Genomic DNA, 25,586 nt, shown 5'->3' with positions numbered 1-25,586 from the left:
AAGAATTTGGGTTGATTTTCCTATTACGGTTTATATTTTTGTGTGTATAGAAATGTGGGAAAATTTTGTGTAATATCCAATCTATCCATCACACTCCTGGGACGTGTACCTCTTCTCCATGCTCCCCGTGTTCTCCCCCATGACCTCCTCCATGACTTCCTCCGTGCTCGTCCTTCTTTTCCACCTTGGCATGATTGGACTGTGAGTTCTCCATGTCTACGATCTCCATGTGATCCTCGGGGGTGGAAGAAGACTGAAGCTGTGGGAAAGTAATGAAGAGTATGGTAAGAGCTTGTTCACCTCTCTGTGCCTTATATACTAATTGACATGGAGCAGAGGACTTAGAGGCCAATTATTAAAGGTGGAAATGGCTATATTTCTACTTTTCTTCAGAAGTTCCATTTCTGGAAATGTTTGTCTTTTTACAGAGAAACATTAGGAAATCGATTATTCGATTATTTTCTGGGAAAGGAAACTGAAGTGGGAACTTTATACAAATATGAAATATTTTTTTTGTTAAATTCTCTCTTTTTTGGTAATGTGTATCTAGCTTCATTTTTTTTCCATTTCCCTTTGGCATCAAAAACTATTTTTTTTTTTTAAACTGTCACTAGAACAGGAATACATTAGGCTGTGGGACACCTATATTGGTGGCAACAACTAAAAGGAGATTTCCTCTCGATTTGGAGAGATTTCTTCTCTTTTTGTTGTTTTTCCAGGACAAGAATTTAATTGAAATCCCCCCCATCAGGCCATAGACAAAGCAAAGGAAAAAAGAGGGGGGGGGGTGTTTAAGTGGTATTGTATCCTACGATAAACTGTATATATTGTAATATGTTATATTGAAATCTATCAATTCTTAGATGTGGTGGCTGCATTCGTTTTCTTTTTTATGCTTTCGTCCCTTTATTTTCACCTGGTGTTTCCGCCAGTAAGTCTCTTGTTTTTCAAATGAACAAGTTCTTTTGCAGATTGTATAGGGATAAGACAAGCCATTTTACACTGACAGGGGTGATTACAATGATCAACTTTTTTTATGTAAAACCTTTATACCAAAAGGAAAAAAACAGTTTGCATCTAACACTCTCCGTCCTCCAAGACTGACAATGCTGCTGTCCAAAGGTGCCTCTGTGCTCTTTCATCCAGAGAGGGGGCACTCTAATACAGCAGGTGTGTTACTGGCCAGATCAACTGGTTAAAAGAGAGGGGGAAAAAAGCCTAAAAAAAAAGGAATGTAGCCACCACCTCTAATGACTGGTAAGCTGCAATATATTACACTTTTAGTCTTGGGTTTAATACTGCTTTAAGTAAAAAAGATACATTTGAATTATTAAGAAAAAACAAGGAGAATCATGCTAGTACAAAAGGTACAACCTTCCCATTGCAAGGCAAAACACATAGCACAATGACACCATCTGCTGGATGGTTAATGTTTTGCACTACTCCGAGAGAAAGGACGGCATAGTACAGAATTTTCAGACTTAATTTGTATTATTTTTTTTCCTTTTATGCTTTTTAAATCCAACGAATCAAAGATGAGATGCCCCCTAAGTGTCCGACAGTTGCTGACTGACATCTGCCTTGTTGTATGCTAGTAACTCACACTGTCCCCTGCTCCAGAGTGTTCATTATAGTATAAAACAACAAATTTAAGCACTTGATATGCTGTGTTATTTAATAAAGTTGTGATTTGCCAGCAGCTGGAAGACAGATTCTATTGGCCAGCTTTAGGTTAGATAGTTAACAGGATAGCAAATGTGAGATCTCAGGAGGCATCTCTCCTCTACCTGATCAGCGCTGTAGTCAGGCTTAGACAATGTAAGTTAAGCTAAACAATAGGAAAATTTTAAACCTTTAGAAAATATGAACATAAAAAAAAAAATACATCTGAATTTTTATTTTCTTGCATAAGTTCAAAAATTACTAGTCCTCTTTAAATATCATCTCTTTTGATCTTCTTTGACCCCCAAAACTGTTTCCTCTATCTAAACTAAAATATTTTAGTTTTGGATGAAGTGAAAGGGTTTGTTTCCTTGTCAGGTTTTTATTGCTGTACGTGTCTATGTGTCTCTGCTGGAGGTATTCAACCTTTGCTCAGCATTGACACTGCAAAGGAAATGGTGGGAATTCCTATTGTTGGGAGTTGTTGCCAGAACAGGAATACAGTGGAAATCTCCCAGCGAGGACATGTGTTCTGGTGACAACTAAGAGGAAATTTCCCAAACGTTGGAGAGATTTCTTCTCACTTCCTGTTGTGCCTATGGTATAAGCGAAGGGACACAATAGGCAAAAAAAAAGACACCTAACATGGCTGTTGATTCCCTTTTATACTCAATGCAAAACTTAAAAAGAAAAGTTTTGCCTTTAGATACGATTTACATATTCAAACGGATTTTATATATATATATATATATATATATATATATATATATATATATATATATACACATATATAGATAGATCCGTTTAGAAAAATTGAAAAACATTTAGGTTTTGGGGCTCTTATGTGAAGCCTTTGGAGATAAAATTCACCTGCACTTTTATTAAATGCTATTTGCCATTTTTTCAGGAGCGTTTGCCACTTACCCTGCGCTGGGCCTTCTGGTGATTGGCTCGCAGAATGAATGGTTTAAACAGCAACATCCAGGGAACGGCAATCAGTGCAAATATCACCAGGAAACTCTGTACCTCTTTCTGGAGGAAAATCAGGTATATAGCTGGTGAGTTGGGTTTATAAATAACAGACACATCAACATTTACTGTATGGATGCAAACATGAACTGAGCATCACCCTTAAAACAAGTATGTAAAATGGGAGTTTTCCAATCACAGCTGATCACGATGTAAACACACTTGTCGGCAGGGGCGGACTGACCATTCAGACCATTCAGCCACTCGGGCACTGCCCGAGGGCCCGGGGTCAGTAGGGGGCCCCATGAGATGCCCTTGCTACCTTTAATAGGCTTTTTTGGGTGTGGTTTGAGTGTGGGCGAGGACACCGTGGCCCCATGATTTCCTATTGCCCCATGAATTGCCAGTCCGCTCCTGCTTGCCGGTTATCGGCAGTACTCTCCTCATGCTGTCACAGCGTGAAGAAAGTACTGCCAATAACCGGCAAGTGTGAAAAGAAACATCAGCACTGATTACCAGTTCAAACGTGGCCATCAATGCCAATCTGTGCCACCAGTGATGCCAATCTGTGCCCATCTCTGCCACCAGTCAGTGCCAACAGTCAGTGCCTCCTATTAGTGCCCTTCAGTGCTGCCTATTAGTGCTCATCAGTCCCACCTAACAGTGTCGCCTCATCAGTGCCTCCTCATCAATGCTGACCAGTGCTGCCTCACCAGTGTCCATCAGTACAGCCCCATCAACGCACTCAGTGAAGGAGGAAAATTACCTGTTTGCAAAATTTTATAATAGAAATTAAGAACGTTTTTTGTTTTTTTTTAATTTTTGTTTTTTTTTCCCATTGTTTAGCAAAAAATAAAAACCCCAGTGGTAACTACATACCACAAACAGAAAGCTCTATTTGTGTGAAAAAAATTATAACATTTTTTTTATATGGGCACAGTTTTGCATGACCGCGCAATTATCATTCAAAGTGCAATAGCAGCGAAAGCTGAAAATTGGCCTGGGCAGGAAGGGGTTAAAAATGCCCAGTAGGCAATTGGTTGGGGACTTTTGAAATCAAAAACTGCTAAAAACACAACACAAAGCTCTACAAGACTAGAAAATAAAAGCAGATACTTCAACGGGGCTTTAAAGGATAAGTTCACTTTCATGCACCAATGGGGCCATTTTCACGCAAGTGAATGGATCGCAGCAGTAAATCCTCCCTATCTTCTAGATCATTGGACAGCTTAATCTGAGGTTTCCATCAGACATAGACAGAAGCTTCTGCTGTGCAGTTTCTTTAGATAACCCGTAGTGCTTTGTTTTAAAAAAAAAAAATGACATAAAACCATTATAGTTTCCCTTTATTGGTCAAATAAGCATGCAGTAGACACAGCTGATCACGTGATAAAAGGCTGCTGTGATTGCCCTTTACTGTGACATGAGATTGCTGTGTCCAAAGGAGCTCTAGCATGGTCAGAAATTGGTAAAATACTTTTTTCCTGCTCTCTCCTTCCAGGGCTCTCTACTGGCAGAGCTGAGTAACAGCCACACCATTCATCAAAAGGGTCTTCACACAGCCTTATAGAGATAGATTTACTAAAACTGGTGCACTCAGAATCTGGTGCAGCTGTGCATGGTGGCCAATATGTTTCTGCCTCCAGTTTGTTCAGTTAAGTTTTGGCAATAAAACCTGTAAGTTGATTGGTTTCTATGCAGAGCTGCACCAGATTTTGAACACTTCAGTTTTAGTAAATAACCCCTGTAGTATGCGTTAAGCATGCAGCATAACTGACAAGAGAGGGGGTATGCCTGACTAGGTCTCTTGCAGAGTTGTCTGTGGAGTGTGGTCAGACTGTGGTCTCTATGGACTCCACAGTCATATTCAGGAACAGAAAAGTGGAGGTAATACAATCAATAAAGAGATTATTAGTGCAATGTCTATATGATGAATATTTATGTAACTTCATTCAGGCTTCAAATAAAGGGTTTATAGTGGTCTGACCATACATGGAAAAGGGACAAGTTCTATCAAGAGGTCAATTTCACTCCCTCACCCCTACAGCTCCTTCCATTTGGTGCAGTGATGAAAAGCACTTGGCATTTCTAGGTACAGGGGGGAGAAGAATGGTGACTTATCCTTCCTTGAAGGATACAATATAAGATTCCAATTTCCTGCCAACATAAACATTAGTATGTGTGTGGCAATCAAGAGAACCTGTATCACTTTATCCTGAACAGACAAGAAGACAAGCTATTTAAGATACAATCTGATGTAATGTTTTTCCATTCTCATAATAATTTTTAAGTAAATTTTATAACTGAACAAGACAAAGCAGAAATCTCAAGACCAGTCACCTGGTGCTCGTAGAGTGGAGGATTGGTTGGGTCATTGTAGTTGAACAGGAACATATTGATGAAGTGGATGAGGATGCTGGGAGCAATTTGTGAATTGGACGCATTATATGTACACCATTTGAAGATGATCATGAAGACCAGGTACCCGAAGAGACAAGTGATGAATATGACCTCTGGGATGAACTGTAGGATGATGTTCACGCGATTCCTGAAGTTTCTGAAAAGGGAATAAAATAGGAGGATAAAACAAACGTTGACAGTTTTTGCTGACCTTACAAATATTTGGTGCTTGCCAAACCAAACCTACATGTGATTTATGAGGCTTATTATGACCCCAAACACCATCTGAGTGATCCCTACAACTACAGACATTTTCATCTTGTAGGAATTCAGGAAGGTCAGCTTGTTCTTGGCAATATTCCAAATCTGAATTAAGAGAAAAGGACTCCAGATCAGAAATGACTTCAGATCATCTGCAGAGCTTGTGGAGAGTCAGAAAAGCTGCTTACCGGGTCAATGCCGAAGGGATAGGGATTCCCAGAGAAGACCCCAGGCACTGCTGGGTCTAGCTGTAGGTCAGTTGCATGATGGAGCTGATTAATTCTGAGGAGAAAAAAGCCATCATTTGAATTATGGAATTCTCTACAGAGTCACATCAATCAGAGGAGGATGAAACTGCTGGACAGGAGATTTAGAATTCCATCCCAAAATTCTTTGTTACTCAAAAATTATGTACAGATGCTGTAATATGCACGATCAGCTCTGCAAGGGTCCTTCAACTTTAAGTAGCCAGTCAGCTTTTAACACCAAATTTACAATAATACACTCAATTGTTAGCATCTAGGATGGCTAGAGGAGGGACCAGCTTCAAGCCTCAAGATTTACAAATTCTGGTAATCATATCTTTATTTGTTGTTTCTCTTTTTTGCCACCTCTCAATATTTTGTCTAATTTTTCAATGAGAACTATGGTGGGAGGGGGTGAAGGGGATGTAGGAAATGTAGTGGGAAGGGATGCAGGGGACATAAGCAGTTTAGTTGGAAGGGGTGTAGGCAGTGTAGAAGGAAAGTTTGCAGAGAATGCAGGAATTCTAGTTGGAAGGGGGGCAATTCATGCAGAGAATACATTGGTATGGGGTGCGGGAGATGCAGGGGGTGTAGTGGAATGGATTGCCGGGGATGCTGAGAGGAGTCAGACGGCTTTGCATAGCTCATGAAACCAACTCTGCTCTCCAAATCCAATGCTGCCTCTAGTAGTTTTATTTATGATATTAGTTCATACTAAAATAATCACACAAGGGGCTGAGCTTGTACAAAAGGGTGCCATCATTCAAGTGTGGGCAGTATGGTGTCCAAATACAGCCCTGCCTACACATATGTAAATTCTGTGCATACATTTTATTTAATTGCAGTGAATACTTTCAGGGTTCTATACATGTCTATTCAGAAAAGTTTCAAATTAGAATTTATCTTCAGTAAAATGTTTGAAACTTCCTCTTGTCAAATTTTTACTTTGGAATTCTCTCTTGTCTTCACTTCTCCCTCCCTCTGCTTTGTTAACTGTACTCTCAGGAAATAGGAGATGGTGTGTTGGGTCAGGTAGACAAGATAGTACCTGTCAGATTTCAGATAGCCTTTGACCCCTGATATGCAAGGTAAAGAAACACAAAGTATGGAAAGCTAAATAACAGGATACATATACTGTACATCTTTCACAAGTAAGACTGAACAATCATATGAATATTAAGGATGTCTACTACTCATGACTGGTATTGTTTAAATGCTTCAGGCTACCCTTAGTATGGTTAGGGTTTGGTGGGCTGCTCACCTTGTAGTGTCCCCCTGTTGTATCCTTGTCAAATCAAAATAAATTGCATGCAGATCTTAGACTCAAGCACAGAGATGTCACCACTGGATTCCTTGAATCTCCAACTTCCACCAAACACTGAACTACCAGTTCTGGGTGGAATGAACCTATCTATGCCAGCCTGACCATGGGCATGGAACGACCCCTGTGTCTCTGATCATGGTATGACACATAGGTGTAGAAGATGCTTACGTCCAGTTGCCTTTGGTGAACATGGGCCGAACAGACCAGGCAGAGCCAAATATGTTTAAGGATTTGGAGAAGCAGTCGTTGTAGATGAAGCCAGTGTAAATGGAGAAAATACTCATCAGGAAGATCAGGTATCGCCCTCCGAAAAATGTGTTCCAGATCTGGAGGTGGGAGGAGGAAATACATTAAATATACAGTTCCTGTGAAACTGTTCACTGAGTGCAGGTGACAGAGTGACACATCACATATAAGAGATGGATTTTTTTTTCATTCTTTATATATTTTTGTCTATAGATTACATCAGACAATAAAATTATTTTTGTAAACCAATATTGCCAAAACAAAAAAAAAAAGCTATGTATGTATTACTTTGTTATCTTAGATAAGGATGACAAAGTTATTGACAAATATATGTGCCCAAAGTGGAAATGTAGAAATTGTTCCAGTCCATAGGGTGTGTACAGGTACAAGAGTTGCAGCTGCTAAATAATAAATGCACATGAGACAACAATGTACTGTTCTGTTCTTGATCCAATTCTGTCAGCAATTCAGGGATGCTATACAGCACAAGGCTTTATGAATTGTGAATTTTGACTTGGAGGAATGTACAAGAGAAAATGTGCTGAGGGCAGGAGACAATGTTATATGAAAGGAGGCATCCCTGGAATCCCTTTAGATTTGTACCATATTTTTCATTATACCTGCAGGCCAGGAATGAGCTACCCTAGGGAACATGCACATTGAAAAAAAGGAAGCTAGGGAATTTTTTTTTCTTTGATAAAACTCCAGATGCAGAGAGCCCTGGTTGCAGATGACTTTAGAAGGAAATCTATTTCTGGCTACTTAGATGAAGAATCTATTATTGGATCTCACCTCATTGTCAACTTTAGAGGCCAGAAGCTGTTTCTCTTTCAAAATCATCCATGATGCAAATCCGAACATAACCAGACCATGACCGCAATCCCCGAACATGACCGCGAAGAGGAAGGGGAAGGTGATGATGGTGTATGGGGCTGCAACAAACAATCGTTTTTTTATTAGAGGGCAATAGGTGACTACAAAAGGAAACATCACGCTATTTATGCCCTATCCTCCTCACTTTAAGGGAAAAACACTCATCCATTTTAGAAGAGAAGTTCAGACTTAAAGAACAACCTTTCATTGAAGCGATTGTAAACCTTCCTTTTTTTTCCCCTAAAATAAAAAAAGATGCTATACTTACCTGTTCTGTGCAATGGTTTTGAACAGAGCGGTCCCTTGCCACCTCTTCTGGGGTTGACTGCCAGCACTCTGTGCTCCTTCTCTTCTCCGAGTACCCCACAGCAAGCCGCTTGCTATGGGGCACTCACGCGAGAGCGTTCCTGAGCCAGACTGTGTATATCGTCCATAGACACACACAGCGTGGCTCATCCCCACCCCTTCACTCCCGCCTCACACAATTTGATTGATTGAGTGACAGCAGCAGGAGCCAATAGCTGAGGGGTGGAAAGGGGGTTTGGGGCTTACTGCTATTGAAAGTTTTTTTTTACCTTAATGCAGATATTCACTTTAATGCTCATATCATTTACCAGTCATTAGATTAGTTTTTAATTCAGCTGAGATGATCAGGAATTTGTTATTACATCTATTGCACAACAGCTGAATTCAGTCTTGCAGTGGGAGTGGTTGGTTTGTAAATGAGTAAGTGGGAAGTACGTAGCTGAGCCTGAACGAGGAAGCAGGATTATGTTTGTGCCCACCTTCATAGTCAGCATGAGGTGTGTTGGATCTGGGCCCATCCCCACCATTGACATGCTTAGTAGCAAGAATGGCCACATATTGCTTCTCATTTTTTACATTTATTCCACCTGATGATTTTTGGTAATAATGTATTTTTAATATAAGAAAACTGGTAGCGTTGCCCTGGGTTTATGTGCTCAGTTTTGCCAGCACAGCCCACGGGTTATACAGTTGAGGAATCTCACGTATATCACGCCAAGGGAAGAATGTTAAAAGGTTTCAGAGGTTTTTTCAGACATTTTACAGTTTTGGTCTCACTTGGGTTCATCTCTCTGTATTTCCCAACTCCGTAGGCATCAACAATGTTCTGAAATCCGGAAGTGAATTTGTTGGTGCGGTTGAAGGTCGGTGGCTCCATCTTGGTGGGAATGTTGGTAAGAATGGGAGCGATGGTGGAACCGCTGCGTTCCTGCCATGTGAACAAGATATGTAAGTCATAGGCTTTGGTATCGAAAAAAATCACAATGAGTCATGTGACATCACCACTCTTCAGATATGTTATATTATACAGGAGTGACATCACCATTCTTCAGATATGTTATATTATACCGGAGTGACATCACCGCTCTTCAGATATGTTATATTATACAGGAGTGACATCACCGCTCTTCAGATATAAGTTATATTATACTGGAGTGACATCACCGCTCTCCAGATATGTTATATTATACAGGAGTGACATCACCGCTCTTCAGATATAGGTTATATTATACAGGAGTGACATCACCGTTCTTCAGATATAGGTTATATTATACAGGAGTGACATCACTGCTCTTCAGATATAAGTTATATTATACAGGAGTGACATCACCGCTCTCCAGTTATGTTATATTATACAGAAGTGACATCACCGCTCTTCAGATATGTTATATTATACAGGAATGACATCACTTCTCTCTGCATACAAGTTATATTATACAGGAGTGACAACACCTCTCTTCAGATATAAGATTTATTATACAGGTGTGACATCACCGCTCTCCAGATATAAGTTATATTATACAGGAGTGACATCACCACTCTCCAGATATAAGTTATTTTATACAGGAGTGACATCACTGCTCTCCAGATATAACTTATAATATACAAGAGTGACATCACCGCTCTCCACATATAAGTTATATGATACAGGAGTGACATCACCGCTCTCCACATAAAAGTTATATGATACAGGAGTGACATCACCGCTCTCCACAAATAAGTTTTATTATGCAGGAGTGACATCACCGCTCTCCAGATATAAGTTTTATTATGCAGGAGTGACATCACTGTACTCTAGATATAAGTTATATCTTCCATGAATAAATATATCCATGTACACTCACCATGCCGAGGTGCAATGCCCGTTTGATGCGCTCCTTGTCAGTTATAGGGCACCAGATTTCAGCAATGACGCACTGCTGGGTGACATCAATGTTGCAAAGGTTTAGTACATGATACACTGCCTTCATTTTCTTCACTTTAACAGTCCAATTGTAGAGATTCTGGGCCGCCTCCAGCAGGACACGCTGGCGATGAGATTCGGTTTGGGTGATGACCTGTAGGGAGATACAGTGATAATGTACTGACTTCCTGAGATGAGACGATAACCACAAAATACTTCTAAACCCACAACAGAGATCAAATATGGAGTAAAACATTCAATTAAAAATATAAATAAAGAGCATATTAAGATTTTTCTTCCCCAAAAGTATTTCTTTGTATTAAATCCGAATAGTGTATTCTATAAATATGACATTTTTTGTCAAACCTTTAGTACTTAGTAGAGATGTGCACGATAGAAAAATGTATTTCTCTTTGTTTTGGATTTGTTCATTAAGTTAATTTCTTTTCGTCATACTCGTTATGTTAGAATTGTTCTTTTTCGGAATTTGTTTCATATATTCAGATTTTTTTCCTGTATTAGTTATTTTCAAATGGATTAAAATTTTGGAAAACAACTACATTCACTCTATTTTATTATATTCTATTTTTTTCTCTTCTATTCTACTCTATTCTGCTTTATTCTAACTCATTCTATTCTATTCTTTTATTTTCTATTTTATTCCTTTAGTTTCTATTTTATTCTGTTTTATTCATTTCTATTCTTTTATTTTCTATTCTATTCCTTTAGTTTCTATTTTATTCTGTTTTATTCAGTTCTATTCTGTTCCTTTAGTTTCTATTTTATTCCGTTTTATTCAGTTCTATTCTTTTATTTTCTATTCTGTTCTATTTTATTCTATTCATTTCTATTCTGTTCTATAAAGCAGCCTCAGTATGAATCATCATCATCTTATTTCACTTTTATACCTTACTGGATTTATTGCAATGTTTCCATTCCAAATTTGAAGTCATTTTTAAATTCAAATTTGGATAATTCATATAGTTATAATTTATTTCAGAGTCATTGAAATTCATTACCATTGTGATTTGAAAATTTCGGATATATCTAAAACTCCGAATAATGAAAATCTCTTCCGAATTGCAGTACTAGTTACAGTACTAGTTCTTAGCAGGGGCGGCCTGGCAACTCATGGGGCCCCTGGACAATAGGGGATCATGGGGCCCCTGTGTCCTTGCCCAAACTCAAAAAAGCCTATGAAAAAGATACCAGGGGCATCTCATGGGGCCCCCTACTGACCCCGGGCCCTCAGGCAGTGCCCGAGTTTCCAAATGGTCAGTCCGCCCCTGGTTCTTAGCCTTTTTTTTTTTAAAAAAAAGACAGTGTTGGTTTATTGTGTAATAAGTCTCATTATTCAGAGATGTAGTGTCTCTACTGCTCACTTACCGCATTTAAATCTTCAATCCTGGTGTTCACATCAGCTGCCATGTCTCTTCGCTCACTGGCGTTCTCTGGGCAAGGATAGACTGTGGCTTTGAAACTGTGCAGAACAGGAAAGTTGCGTTGGGAAGGATCACATGCAGATGGACCAGTTACATATCAGACAGGTACTTTACAGATGTCTGCAGTGTATTCTATGACAGATACAGATTACTGGGAGAGGGTTTATAATATGATACTAACAACAGCACAGTCTCAGATCATCCAAAATACACTATATGGCCAAAGATCTCCGGACACCTGAACATCACACTTACAGTTGTGACCAAAATTATTCAACCCCCAATGCTGTAAAGGGGTTTAGGGACTATAGTGTACATTTGGAATTGTATTCAGAATCAAATCCTACAAGGACGTTGTAACTACCCAAATGCAACTAAAATGACATCAATTGTTTATGTAATACAGTAGTAAATGGTTCTTATGTGGTTTCTTCATTGCCACAATTATTCAACCCCTTAAAGACTACCACTCTGAAGAACAGAGGTTCATACAGGTGCTTTCCATCAGGTATTGAAAACACCTGTGGATGTCACCGAGCAGCAATCAAGCATAATAAGCACCAATTAGGCAGCTTTAAAATGACTGTGATACTCAGCTCCTTCTAGACATTTACTGGTGTGGTTACAAACATGGTGAAGGCAAGAGAATGGTCCAGGAAGACAAGAGAAGAGGTGATTTCTCTTCACAGGAAGGGCAATGGCTATAAGAAGATTGCAAAGATGTTAAACATACCAAGAGACACCTTAGGAAGCATCATTCGCAAATTCAAGGCAAAGGGCACTGTTGAAACGCTACCTGGTCGTGGCAGAAAGAAGATGCTGACTTCGACTGCTGTGCGCTACCTGAAGCGTAGAGTGGAGAGAAGTCCCCGTGTGACTGCTGAGGAACTGAGAAAAGATTTGTCAGATGTGGGTACAGAAGTTTCAGCCCAGACAATAAGACGCACACTGCGTAATGAAGGCCTCCGTGCCAGAACTCCCAGGCGTACCCCCTTGCTGTCTCCAAAGAATAAGAAGAGTCGACTGCAGTATGCCAAAAGCCATGTGGACAAACCACAAAAGTTGTGGGATAGTGTTCTGTGGACTGATGAAACAAAATTAGAACTGTTTGGGCCCATGGATCAACGCTATGTTTGGAGGAGGAAGAACAAGGCCTATGATGAAAAGAACACCTTGCCTACTGTGAAGCATGGTGGAGGGTCAATCATGCTTTGGGGCTGTTTTGCTTCTGCAGGTACAGGGAAGCTTCAGCGTGTGCAAGGTACCATGAATTCTCTTCAGTACCAGGAGATATTGGATGGAAACGTGATGCAGTCCGTCACACACCTGAGGCTTGGGAGACGTTGGACCTTTCAACAGGACAATGATCCCAAGCATACCTCCAAGTCCACTAGAGCATGGTTGCAGAGGAAAGGCTGGAACATTTTGGAGTGGCCATCGCAGTCACCAGACTTAAATCCGATTGAGAACCTCTGGTGGGACTTAAAGAAAGCAGTTGCAGTGCGCAAGCCTAAGAATGTGACTGAACTGGAGGCCTTTGCCCATGAAGAATGGGCGAAGATACCCGTAGATCGCTGCAAGACACTTGTGTCAAGCTATGCTTCACGTTTAAAAGCTGTTATAACTGTAAAAGGATGCTGTACTAAGTACTAAGATTGAATGTCACTTGGGGGTTGAATAAAACTGATAATGCTGTGAGCACAGAAAAGACATTTGTGGTTATTTCATTATAACTGTTATGTTATATTTGTCTGACCTACAAGTGCCTCTTTAATGTAAATGTAAGCAAGATGACTGAATGATCAAAAGCAATGTCAAACTGGCCAAAACACTCAATTTCAGTGGGGGTTGAATAATTTTGGTCACAACTGTATGTGATCTTACTATACATCCCATTCCAAAACCATGTCCATTAATATGGCTCCTTACCTTGCCGCTATAACAGCCTCCACTCTTCTCCTGTCTGTGGGAATTTGTGCCCATTTGTGAGGATAGGTCCTTATGTTGGGTGAGAAGACCTGTCTCACAATCAGTGTTCCAATTCCTCCCAAAGGTGTTCAGTAGGGTTGAGGCCTGGGCTCTGGGTAGGTCACTCAAATTCCTCCAAACCAAACTGGTCACACCATGTCTTTATGGAGCTGGCTTTGTGCACGGGGGCACAGTCATGCCAGAAAAGAAAAGAACCTTCCCCAACTGTTACTGAGCACAATTGTCTAAAATGTCTTTGTATTCTGCAGTAGTAACAGTACCATTTGCTGGAAACACCTAAACTCATTTGAAGGGCCAAATTGGCCAAATTGTTTCTTTATTTGTGAGTGACGGTGAATTAAAACAGAACTAAACCCTCCTAGCTTTTCTAGCCAAGGAAGCTGCCATCTTGGCCTCTGTTTGATCTGCAACTGCGATGGTACTGCCCATGTGATCAGTTATGACAGCAGGAATTTGATGGTTTGACAGTTTGGTTGCGAACACCTGAAAATGTGATAGTTACATTCCTGGCACATGCGGGGAATGTAACTGTTTTTTTAAACTGTTAAATTGATGGTTTTAGTTCCCCTTTAAGCCCTGGTTCACACTGGATGAGACTTGGCATGCGATTTGCATGCCCTGCGACTTGCGAATTGCATGCCAAATCGCACCTTATTGTCCGCAATTGGAGCGGTCATATGGGTGTCGTTCTGACTTGGTCAGAGCCGCACCGATTTCTAATGTAGTACATGCACTACTTTTGCTGCGATTTGCATATACATCTGTATCAGATGTCTTGCAAATCACACCTGAAATTGGCATTTCATCCGACTTTGAAATCGTGCAACTTCACTGTAAGTCGCACAATTTCAAAGACGGGCTTGATGTGAACAGAGGTAAGAGCTGATTCACACATGTACGGTGTGGATTTAGGTTCAATTCACATCACATGCAGTCCAGTGCATTTTTTTTTCTGCATCAAAAATGCATTGATATTAGGTTACATGGTTTCCAATGACACCAGTGTGGTCAGTTCCAGTGCGTTCCAGTTTCAGAAAAAAAAGGGAGAGTGGTGCATTTTTTTCTGCACTGAACTGTACTGGAATGCAGTAAAACACATCAAAATGCACCAGAACACACCTAAACACACCAAAAAATGCACCAGAATGCACGTTAAGTTGAAGAATTAGAAAAAGGAGAAAAAATGTACCAGAACGCGTAAAAAAACACATCAAAAACACACATACAGAAATACATCCAGAACGCATCCAGACTGTGTTTCTATGGCGTGAACAGGCCCTGAAGCTCAGATCTCACAGCTAATTGACACAGTAGTTGTTCACAGTTTCTGTCAGGTTTACATCAGGATCAGGACAGGTTCAGGTCAGGATTTTATCCTGTTCACATGTACAGTTTGGAAATGGTTCCCATAGAAATCAATAGCTTGTAATCCAAACTTGAACCGAACTGCACTGCTCAGAAATCGTACAGGACTCTTTTTCAATCCACACTGAATCCGCACTGCCTGAGCACCGGACATATGTGAACAGGCACCATAGGAAGCAATTTTATTTCACATGTCATGCGGATTGGATGTGGTTCAAACAGCATCCTAACCGCATATGTGTGAACCCTCACTAAGAAAGTCGTTTTGTTTAGCAATTCATTGCCATCTCCAAGTTATGTATGGTATAATTTTTATAAAACAAAAATTACCATATATATATATATATATATATATATATATATATATAAAACAAGACCAGGTTCAGTATTCATTGAAAAATCAAGCAAGTTTGCAAACAAAGCCTTTAACCATTTTTCTTACTTTGCTGTCCCCATAGAGCTATGCTAGAAAAAGGTTCTGCTACTTTACTATATATATACTATCCTATTACTGTATACACACAGTCTGAGAAGCAGCTCAACATTTTAGGTTTGTTTTTATCATCTCAAATATGCACTAATTCTTTATACCAAGTCATAGTTAAAACAATCACAGGCTGGAGAAAGGGGGACACTGGCTGTGGGAAGGGGGTCACTGGCTGGGGGAAGGGGGGACACCACTCACCCATCACAAATCTTCTTTATTTTCTGTTTGAGCTGTTCTCCCTGGTAGAAGATGATGAAAACATTTTTCTTCACCTCTTCTTTCTGGAAAAGTGATAAAAGAAAATTGTAACATGATATATGAGACAGAAGAGGATAAATGTGAGCTAAGAACGCAGTCACTAATCATTATCAGATGCGATCTTGTAGCTGTGTTTTGGAATATAAAGTACAAGCAGAGGAGACGTGTAAATGTAATTAGGTTCTGCTCAATACCTGAAAAGCAACTGCTATCTCTTGTTGTCGGTAGACCTTCATCTACGTGACATCAATCTCATGTAGTCATTCAGAGGAATTGTAGAGAAGATTGAAGTTATATTAAACTCTCAGACTGTAAGCACTTCCAGCAGCTGATTTAATAACTTTTTGAATATGTAACTTCATCTTTTTTTTCCTTGCTTATGTTTCTGGTTAAGCTGGTGCCATAACAGCTGCTCCAGGTTTCCTGTTTCAGGGTGGCTTCCATTCTCTTGCAGTGTCCTTTTGCATGCTGGGACTAGAGTTGTGTCTTCCTACATTGTGGTCATCAATAGAAACACACAGCCTCAAAGCCTAGGATGGTTTTCAGGGGTGCACCGACTATTTGGAAACCCGGGCACTACCCGAGGGCCCAGGGTCAGTAGGGGGCCCCATGAGATGCCCCTAGTATCTTTTTCATAGGCTTTTTTAAGTTTGGGCAGGGACACGGGCCCCATGATCCCCTATTGCCTGGGGGCCCCATGAGTTGTCAGTCCGCCCTGATGGTCTCCTCCCCCTCCCTTCTCTAGGTAACAGACTGACTGGAGACTGCACTGACCACAGCTAAGTCTTTCCTGAGAAGACCAGAGGTACAGGAAAGCAAGACTGACAGAACAGGATCCAGCACCATTGAAAGTTGTAAATTGAAAGCACTGGGGGAAGAATTTTAACAAATCGTTTACTGGGGAATGTTGACTTCAGTGTGCTCAGTGTTTTCAGCTAAAACTGCTGAAGGTTTAATACTACTTTAATGATGTCATATGATCAATAATAACCAAAGTAGAAAAGTATGGGAATGCACTGGTGTCATGTAATCAATTAGAGCCAATAATTTAAATTATGGCAAGTTATGGTGCCGTGTGATAACTCAGAGCTACTGTAGTCAAAGCAAGTGTGATTTTATCATGTGATCAGTCAGAAGTTGAAACTGTGATGATATCGTATGATCACTATGAATGAGTTGTTCAGTAAAAGTGCTTAGGAGGCCATACTCTCATTAAAACACTTTAATATTAAAATCAGTGGTGCCAGATGATAGATAGCATTTTACATGTGAACATGTGAATGTTTAGCTGCAAATTCCTTATTTCCATATTTGTAACTTAAGTATGCCCGATTGGCCAATAACGGAGGTGCAGTATTATTTTGCTCCTTACTGTGACTGGGTCCTCCAGCGTGGTGTCCAGCTCACTATATTTCAGGTAAATATTCCCCCTGCAGACCCTCCACAGCAGTCTCTCAAAAGCAGCCATCCTCTCCCTTCCGATGACCCCGGCGGTGAACCTGAGACAAGGGAGACATTGAAAAGTGAAGGGAATACAAACCAAGATTGTCTATTCAATTCCCCTAGAAACATCTTAATCCCCCATTGATGAATTCATGACACCCACACCTGGCGGTGTCAACTTTCTGGGCACAAAGTTTTCCTTTATCTTATATACATACAATTTGAGCTATTTACCGAGGAAGGAGAAAAGAAATGTGATAGGACAAAGACAGCTTTTCCCTAAATGGAAACTCCAGTGTTCTTAAGAGCATGGAAGTCAACTTATTTCCAAGATCATCTATATATATATATATATATATATATATATACACATATATATATATATATATATATATATATATACACACACACTCACACACAAATCATTGGATTCAGGTGTTCCAATCACCTCCATGACCACAGGTGTATAAAATTAAGCCCCTAGGCATGCACACTGCTTAGTTCCAGTGAAGGAAACCCTTAAGGCGTCAGCATACCAAGACATTTTAGAAAATGTTATGCTCTTGACTTTGTGGGAACTTTTTGGGGATGGCCCCTTCCTGTTCCAACATGACTGCGCACCAGTGCACAAAGCAAGGTCCATAAAGACATGGGATGAACGAGTTTGGAGGAACTTGATTGGCCTGCACAGAGTCCTGACCTTAACCCGATAGAACACCTTTGGGATGAATTAGAGTGGAGTCTGAGTCAGGCCTTCTCATCCAACATCAGTGCCTGACCTCACAAATGCACTTCTGGAAGAATGGTCAAACATTCCCATAGACACTCCTAAACCTTGTGGACAGCCTTCCCAGAAGAGTTGAAGCTGTTATAGCTGCAAAGGGTGGGACAAACCAATATTGAACCCTACAGACTAAGACTGGGATGCCATTAAAGTTCATGTGCGTGTAAAAGCAGGCATCCCAATACTTTTGGCAATATACTGTAGATAGATAGATAGATAGATAGATATTTATTTTTTTTGGTAAGGATTTATTAAACTTTATCAAGGCACACCTGCTCATGTACCTTCTGCAAGTAAGCTACATGTAAGGGTCTGCCTGCTATAACCACATGATCAGTCTACACTTTGAATGAAGAAAAGCTGGTATCCCTTTAATTTTGCAAACAACATTTCAGTTTATCTCACCATAGAAATCCTGTTGCAGGGAATGCCTGTAATTTGGCTGTAAGCGCATTGCAGATTTTTGAGAAAAGCAACCAATTACTAGAGCTGAGGGGGGATTCTAAAATATCATCATTAGAAATGGAGTACTCTTGTCTTGGTCACCAGGATGATTAGAATATATCTTAAGCCATTTTTTCAGTCATTTTTTGCTATCTGTGCCCCATTGAGGAGGATCTCTTTCACTATCTGTCCTATAGACACTATGGGGTTTGTTTTCTAAATCTGGTGAGTGCAAAATCAGGCTCACTTCTGCATAGAAACCAATCGGCTTCGATGTGATTTTGTTGCTTAATCATTTGAATAGGCTGCAAATTGCACTGAAACACAGAAAAAGTAACACATGTACTACTTTTCAAAAAAGAGCTGTACCAAATTGCATGGCACTGCGGTACTATGTGATCTGTTGCCTGCAAACACTGCGTTTGTGATCTGCATTTGGGGTTGTGTTAACATCATATTGCACCTGCAGCAGATTACAAAGGCAATGCATTTTGAGTGTGGTGTGGGAAACACACACAGAACAAGGCTTTCCCGCACTGCCTTCTGGTGTGAACCCGGCCCTTATAGAAACGAAGAGCCAGGTGTAATTGGACATAAAACACTAAGAAAAACATCTTTTATCTTTCTTTTCTTTATTAAAAGGGAAAGTTTACTTTTAAGTTTTTCTTTTAGGGAAGACCACAACACATTTGTCGTTATATTCTTATTTCATGTTTCCTGATAAAAAAAAATACAACTCGGCTTGTAACAATTTTTTGCAGCTGATTACTATGGAAAAGGTATCATTACCAATTTTACTTCTCTGCCAGTGAATTAGGAGGGAACAGGCAGATATTTGTAGGCTATATCTCCCAAGATCTATAAATACTATTAAAGTGTTACTAAACCCTGGATCCTACATTCACTATATCTGGTCTCCCACAGTACACAGAACATGGAAATGCAATTAGAGCAGTCTTGTGACTTCTATCAGTGTTCAGCAGAGCACTGGTTAAAGCTAGTAGGAGGAGTTTTCATTCTGCTCTAGGGGGATGCAGAACTCCTGACCTTGCTCTGGACAATGCTGATTGGCCCCGTGCTGATCACATGCACTCTCCCAAGACAAAAAAAAATCCTCTCTAGCAATACACACCAAACTGAGCATGTGCAAAGTGTCTCCACACAATATGTCTTATCAGGAGATAAGAGAGGGGCACTAGAAGAAGAGGTGGATCAGAGAAGTCAGGATCAAACAGCGTTTTTGCACAATGCAGAGGGTTAACCCCTTAGGTTTCACAGTGAGTTGAGCAAGCATTCTTTACTGCATATACAGACTGGTTTCACTGTTTTGAGTTTAGTAACACATTAAATGATTGACCCAATAAGATATTGTCATTGGTAACTTACTAACATTTATTATTGTGTGCTATTCATAACCCTTGCAGAAATTTTACCTTCTTGTAGATTAGTGAGAGGAACCGAAAATGTTCACTGTAAGAATTTTCTCAGCATGAGTTGGTATATTGGCTGAAGGCACACATTAGGCAGATGCAGAAATAAACATACAACATAAGGCCTCTGCACATTGCTGCCTACAAACTCTGCATAACGTGTTCATTTGAAGAGATTAAAACTTCATTCTGAGAACTAGAATTTATTATACTTGTGTATGCGCAAATAGTTTTAGCCAGAACTACTGATATTCAAACATCAGTACCATGTGTAAGTACCCTACGGCATACAGGAGTTTTTTTATTTTTTTTCATCTAAATGCAACCCAATTATTTCAATGATATTATTATATATATAACTGTATATTATTTGTCTGTATACACAGACATGTAAACATGTGCTTTTTATAGATGAGTACAAAATTACAGAAATCTGAGTTGCCAGTCAGTATTTTATGCACACGATTACATACACATACAGATGTAACATATTAAGTTGAAGATGTTAAAATGACATCCTGAGAGCTAGAATTTACTTTACTTGCGTACGCACAAATGTGCGCAAATACAGTCAAAAAAAAGGCAAGACATTTTGGCCAAGAATATTCATGTTCAAATATCAGTACTGTGTGCAAGTACCCTATGGCTTCACACATGCATCCACCTTCACTCATTCATGTCTATAGGTGGCTATACACAACATCCTATACAGGATATCCTGGGCACCAGAAATACACAGCATCCTTATGCTGCACAGGAAAATGCACCCATGTGCATGACGTGGAGTTGGTAAACCAGAACCAGGGGCGGACTGACAACTCATGGGTCCCCCGGGCAATAGGGGATCATGGGGCCCCTGTGTCCTTGCCCAAACTCAAAAAAGCCTATGAAAAAGGTACCAGGGGCATCTCATGGGGCCCCCTACTGACCCCGGGCCCTCGGGCAGTGCCCGAGTTTCCAAATGGTCAGTCCGCCCCTGACCAGAACAAACTCTCCCAACTAAAAACCTGACTTATCAGCCTCCATAAGGGGTCCATCTAAGACTGCTTCAACACTTCACAAACATTTGCCGAGTCCATGGCACTGTGCACCTACCATTCACAAACAGGGGAAGCCTAACCCAAACCTTGGGTGGGTCTGATCAGTATTTCAGAAAAATCTAGCTAATGGTGAAGAAGCCAGTAAGGTCACTCAGGTACCAGCTACCCAAACTCACCCAAGTTTCCCAGCAGCAGCTGGAGTAGGGATAGTTCGGAGCTCCAAAAGGCTGCTGGTGTCTTCGTTGAAGAAATCATCTGGTAAATTGGCTTCTGCCTGCAAAGAATATTATAATCGAGAATATCGATGTAACATAGAGCATTATGGAAATGAATCATTTGTATTAAAGGTAGCTTTACAAAATCCACTGCTAGTGATCAGGTTTCCTACAGTTGGATTAACTGTTGGGTCCAACTCTTCCATCAATAATTACCATCCTTGCTGCAGAAATATCACCCTTAGTGTTTGCTGCATTTCAATGTCTCAAAAATTTTTAATTTGTATGCTGTGGTGGTTGTGGTGGATCTGGGTAAGCTATTTTGGGGATTTCTCAAGGTATTGGAGTATTTTACATAAATTTCAAGCGGCTTCCATGGAAGACTTGGACTTGTATTTCGAGGTTTAGGAATGCCAAAGGAATGATAGTATTTTAGAGGATTTAAGGGTCCTAAGGGTTTTGAATCCTCTGAAACACTTCAGCGTGTTTCATGACATTTTAACAAATAAAAATGTTTCAGTTTGGACTTTTTTCTTCTGGATATCATTCCTTTGTTGCTTGTAGACACAGACATACAAGTGTCAGTCAAAATTCACATGCTATTAATACTTTCTGGGGGTATATGCAATAAGAAGATAAAAATAATAATATAATAAAACAATAATTATAATAATACATTTACATTTAGGTTAGCGCCACCCTCGGTGCCAAGCAGCTGCAGCAGTAGAATCAAACAAAATCTTGGGGCACATATAACCATGTGATTCTGCATATTATTATGCCTGTATAAATGATATATAAAGAGTATGGTTTTGGACCCAGCATTGTAGGCTAGGTTTTCACCTTCTCAGTTTGTCTTGATCACTGTTGTCACCAGGACTGAAAGTGATTGTAGTGTTGTCACCAGAAGAGGACCTCAAAAGGTTTGCTCCATGGACAAGAAAACATTCAGCAACTGATCGAGTAGTGTGCCTTATTTTTTTCTATTAACTAGTGCAAAGCCTGATTGCTGAAAACAATGTTTTCAGTCATGTTGTCTTCTAAAGGTCATCTTCTGGTTTGTTGAATAAACCACAGACTCTGTGTTGTGTAAACTGCGTAGCCAAACTTCTTCCTCCTAGCAAGCCTCCTCTCTTAACTGTTGGTGAACAAGTGCACACTTGACAGTTGCTGAAACAAGCATGTCCTGTCCTGTGCACCTAACAAGGTACAGTATGTAAAAGAGGTCACATCAGTCTCTGCTAGAGGATTGCAATGTCCCACCATGGTCAGACACATAGGAAGTGGAGCAAAGACAGAGATAACATACAGAGACCCTGAAGACTGATTATCTGCCAGGGACTAAACCCAGGACCCCCGCTCTACATGGAACACATATTGGATCAATTATATGTTTGGAAATCTTACCTCAAAGAAATCCTGAGTCTTCTTCAGGAGATGCTTGAGTTCTGTCAGCTCAAGGAAGTTCTGTTTCAGGGTCTGCTGGTTTCGGTTTACCTCCTGAAGGTCCCCCTCCAGCTTCTCCAAGACAGTCTGGTGTGGGGGTTGCAGAGATGGTTAGTGCCTCATACCTCCGAAGACCATTCCCCATCCCCAGGGAGAGATAGATCTCGAACAGAAGTAAAATGTTACACCCCCACTTACCTCCCCTCTATGTCACTTACCTCCAGGTCTATCATTTCTCGGGGCAGCGGGGTCTGTGGGGGCTTCTCTGGGACTGGGATTACAATCTTGTCATTCTGCATTTCACACTCCAGGAAACCTGCAAGTTAATTAAAGATGAGCCAGCCTGAGACAGCCTGAGTAGAAAAGCCTGTTTCCTGCCAGCAGGATGCAGAGAAGGACCCTTGTTCTCCATGTGGACGCAGTAGTCTCACTGCAGAGCTCCAACATGCCCCCTACAGAGTCAGACCTACTGTATATCTCCACAAACAGCAAAGCTCATGCTCCCCTCTGACTGGAGAGCTCTAGCTCTAACTGAAGGCTTGACAAACCTTTGCAGAGAGACCACTGCATCCAAACAAAGTAAAAGGGACCCACTCTACAGCATGCTGGCAGGGGAGAGGCTTTTCTGAAGGAGGCTGCAGCCATCGGAGGAGGTAAGTTGGAGCTTGTGGGGAGGAAAGGGGGAGGTTGACACAGCTGATTATATTGAGGGGGCTAGGGAAGAACACTGGGGGTTTTAAAAATTTGAGAACTTGGCCTTTAAAATGATAAAGCGTATATACAGCCTAAACATCTTACTTTAGTTTTCGTTAGGATGGGGAAAGATTTTAATTTCTGTAAGGTTTTAGTGCTTTATGGGGCTCCATTAGACAGATTTTCCCTCACTTTAATGTCACAGTGGCAAAGGTTTCAACAGCTAGAAAGTGAGGAAAAATCTCCAAAAATTACACAGACAGGAATAAAAAAAATATATCTGATCATTTGTTGGAATATGGTAGATGTGTGTGGAGAAATTGCTGGGGCCCTCTTATTTTGCTGGGCTCCATGTACCATGTAATAAACCCGCACCATTCAATATCTCCATTGGACTGTCCAGGTGGCAGTGGTTGGATACTCACGCAGGATTCTTTCCATCCCCTCACATCGACACACTTCGTTCACATACCGCCTCTGGAAATTATTCACCAATGCATTCAGCTGCAAGCCGATAAAAAGTGATAAGAAAAACAAACAACAACATGCAACAGTTTGTGAATTCGTTAAATGAAAAATGCTTACAACATGATAAAGAGTCAAAATCCATTGACTGTATTCAATAAAACATTGATTTTATGAGGATCTGAAGTTTTTGCAGGAGGAATGTTTCCCCAGTCTCCTCTCCCCCAGTGATCACTCAGACTGTACACTGTAACTTTATAGCAAGTCATACTGTAAGGTGAGAGGCTAAGGAGGTATTATTTCCTAAACTTATTCATACAGACAAGCTACTGACAGGTCCACTTTTTATAAATGAAAACAGAGAATTGCTGAAAGGTGCATAGCAGTATATTCTCTAGAAATCACCAATTTGCTAATTAGCAGTCCAAAAAATAGAAGGGGGGGTGCACAAGTCTGCAGAATTGCAGGATCACAAAAGTGTTGTCACTTTCCTTTTGCTCTGCTGCAAGGGGGATAACATAATAATGTGAGTTATAATAATTTAGTTCGGCAGGTAAAAAGATTCCTGGATTTGGCCATTGTATGGCATTGGGTGACTTGGTATTGGCAGTATTAATGCCAGTGATAGTGCTGAGGGCCATGCGGTACTGTATAGTAAAATAGGTGGCCTGTGAGCTCCTGACAGACAGGATTTGGCCAGGATGACAGACACATACATGGGAAGACAATGATGGAACATGAAAGGAGCCTATATATCTGCATCTACCTGCGGCTAGGCGTACTTACATCCCGGAACTGCACCAGGCCCAGCTCGCCCAGTTCAGCGATACAGCAGTACCCGGCTTCCACCTGCAGGATCAGCTGCGTCAGGCTCATCTCTTCACTGCGGAACAGGGAGTCCATCCTGAGAGATGTGTGCTGGACACAAGATCAACCAAACCCGACCAGACACTTCTCTCTGCATCAGACATAAGTACAAGATGAGTGACAGTTATTCTTAGTTGAGTCCAAAGAGATATTAAAATGACAGTCACAAATAGAGATCCCAATCCTTGTGTTGAAGCTTTGTGAATTCTGACTAAAGGCATGAATGCAACAATAATAAATTGATATACACACAGATGTGTAGATACAGCAGAATTCATTCTAAGTGTTCATTATATGCTATCTACACACCGAGGTCCTCCAGTGATCTGAAAGCAGATAACAGTTCTTCAATGGAACAGTTATCTGTTACCTAATTGGTTTCTCAGCAGATGGGAAGATTCTTCACTTGGCTTCAGACTCCATAAACCAGCACTTCCCTTTTCTCTGAGGACAGGGGAACCATTCTTATAGAAGGGCTATACTAAGCACTTTCATATCTAAACTGACCACTTAACAATCTCAGTGTCATTTTAGAAAAAGCGTTGTAAGTACGGTTGAATTACCTCTAGACCTTGTTGGTGGTAAGTAGATCTGTGGTGGCTCGACTCATTGAGGGTCCTCAGAATTGGTCCCTTCAAGCATGTGAAGATTATGGAGATGGGCGAGGAGCACCATGTGTGAACAGAAAGTATTTGACACTCCAGAGAGTTGAAGAGCAATGATCACAGTGTATGATGGAAAGCAGTTGTCATGTTTCTGGGGGTTGGTGGTCACGTTTCGGGGGGGGGGGGGGTTGGGCCGCCTGTGTCCTGGAGTTTCTGCAGTGACAAACCTGCTATCATAGCAGACACTCCAGAAAAAAGTTATATTAGGACAATAACTGCCGTGCCCAGGGCCAACAGATTTAACACTACCAAAAATCTCTCCAAAATACATTGGCTGCATTTTATGTCAAACACTAATTTATTGTTCTCCAAGCAGGTAAAGTTTCCAAGACTTTCTATTCATACACAGTACTTCTCACCCATA

General features: G+C 40.6%; 1 protein-coding gene across 1 annotated transcript in view; it reads right to left on the bottom strand.

Annotated features, from left to right (window-relative positions):
* ATP6V0A4 (ATPase H+ transporting V0 subunit a4) overlaps positions 1 to 24,645 on the bottom strand; it is a 33,242-nt gene extending 8,597 nt beyond the window's left edge. The window contains exons 1-17 of the mRNA XM_089688726.1: positions 24,477 to 24,645; positions 23,651 to 23,729; positions 22,751 to 22,848; positions 22,494 to 22,619; positions 21,048 to 21,145; positions 17,103 to 17,229; positions 15,671 to 15,753; positions 11,576 to 11,669; positions 10,131 to 10,343; positions 9,064 to 9,214; positions 7,900 to 8,039; positions 7,030 to 7,187; positions 5,481 to 5,574; positions 5,279 to 5,397; positions 4,972 to 5,188; positions 2,587 to 2,694; positions 110 to 259 (exon numbers count right to left, since the gene is read on the bottom strand). Coding sequence (XP_089544852.1) covers positions 110 to 259; positions 2,587 to 2,694; positions 4,972 to 5,188; positions 5,279 to 5,397; positions 5,481 to 5,574; positions 7,030 to 7,187; positions 7,900 to 8,039; positions 9,064 to 9,214; positions 10,131 to 10,343; positions 11,576 to 11,669; positions 15,671 to 15,753; positions 17,103 to 17,229; positions 21,048 to 21,145; positions 22,494 to 22,619; positions 22,751 to 22,848; positions 23,651 to 23,729; positions 24,477 to 24,593 — 2,172 coding nt within the window. The 5' untranslated portion in view covers positions 24,594 to 24,645. The remainder of the gene's footprint in view (positions 1 to 109; positions 260 to 2,586; positions 2,695 to 4,971; positions 5,189 to 5,278; positions 5,398 to 5,480; positions 5,575 to 7,029; positions 7,188 to 7,899; positions 8,040 to 9,063; positions 9,215 to 10,130; positions 10,344 to 11,575; positions 11,670 to 15,670; positions 15,754 to 17,102; positions 17,230 to 21,047; positions 21,146 to 22,493; positions 22,620 to 22,750; positions 22,849 to 23,650; positions 23,730 to 24,476) is intronic.
* Between the last annotated feature and the right edge of the window lie 941 nt (positions 24,646 to 25,586).

This window comes from Staurois parvus, unplaced genomic scaffold, assembly GCF_062004578.1.
Source record: "Staurois parvus isolate SC_StPar_1 unplaced genomic scaffold, SC_StPar_1.0 ptg000452l, whole genome shotgun sequence".
Taxonomy (NCBI): domain Eukaryota; kingdom Metazoa; phylum Chordata; class Amphibia; order Anura; family Ranidae; genus Staurois; species Staurois parvus.
This window is presented reverse-complemented; position numbering and strand designations above follow the sequence as displayed.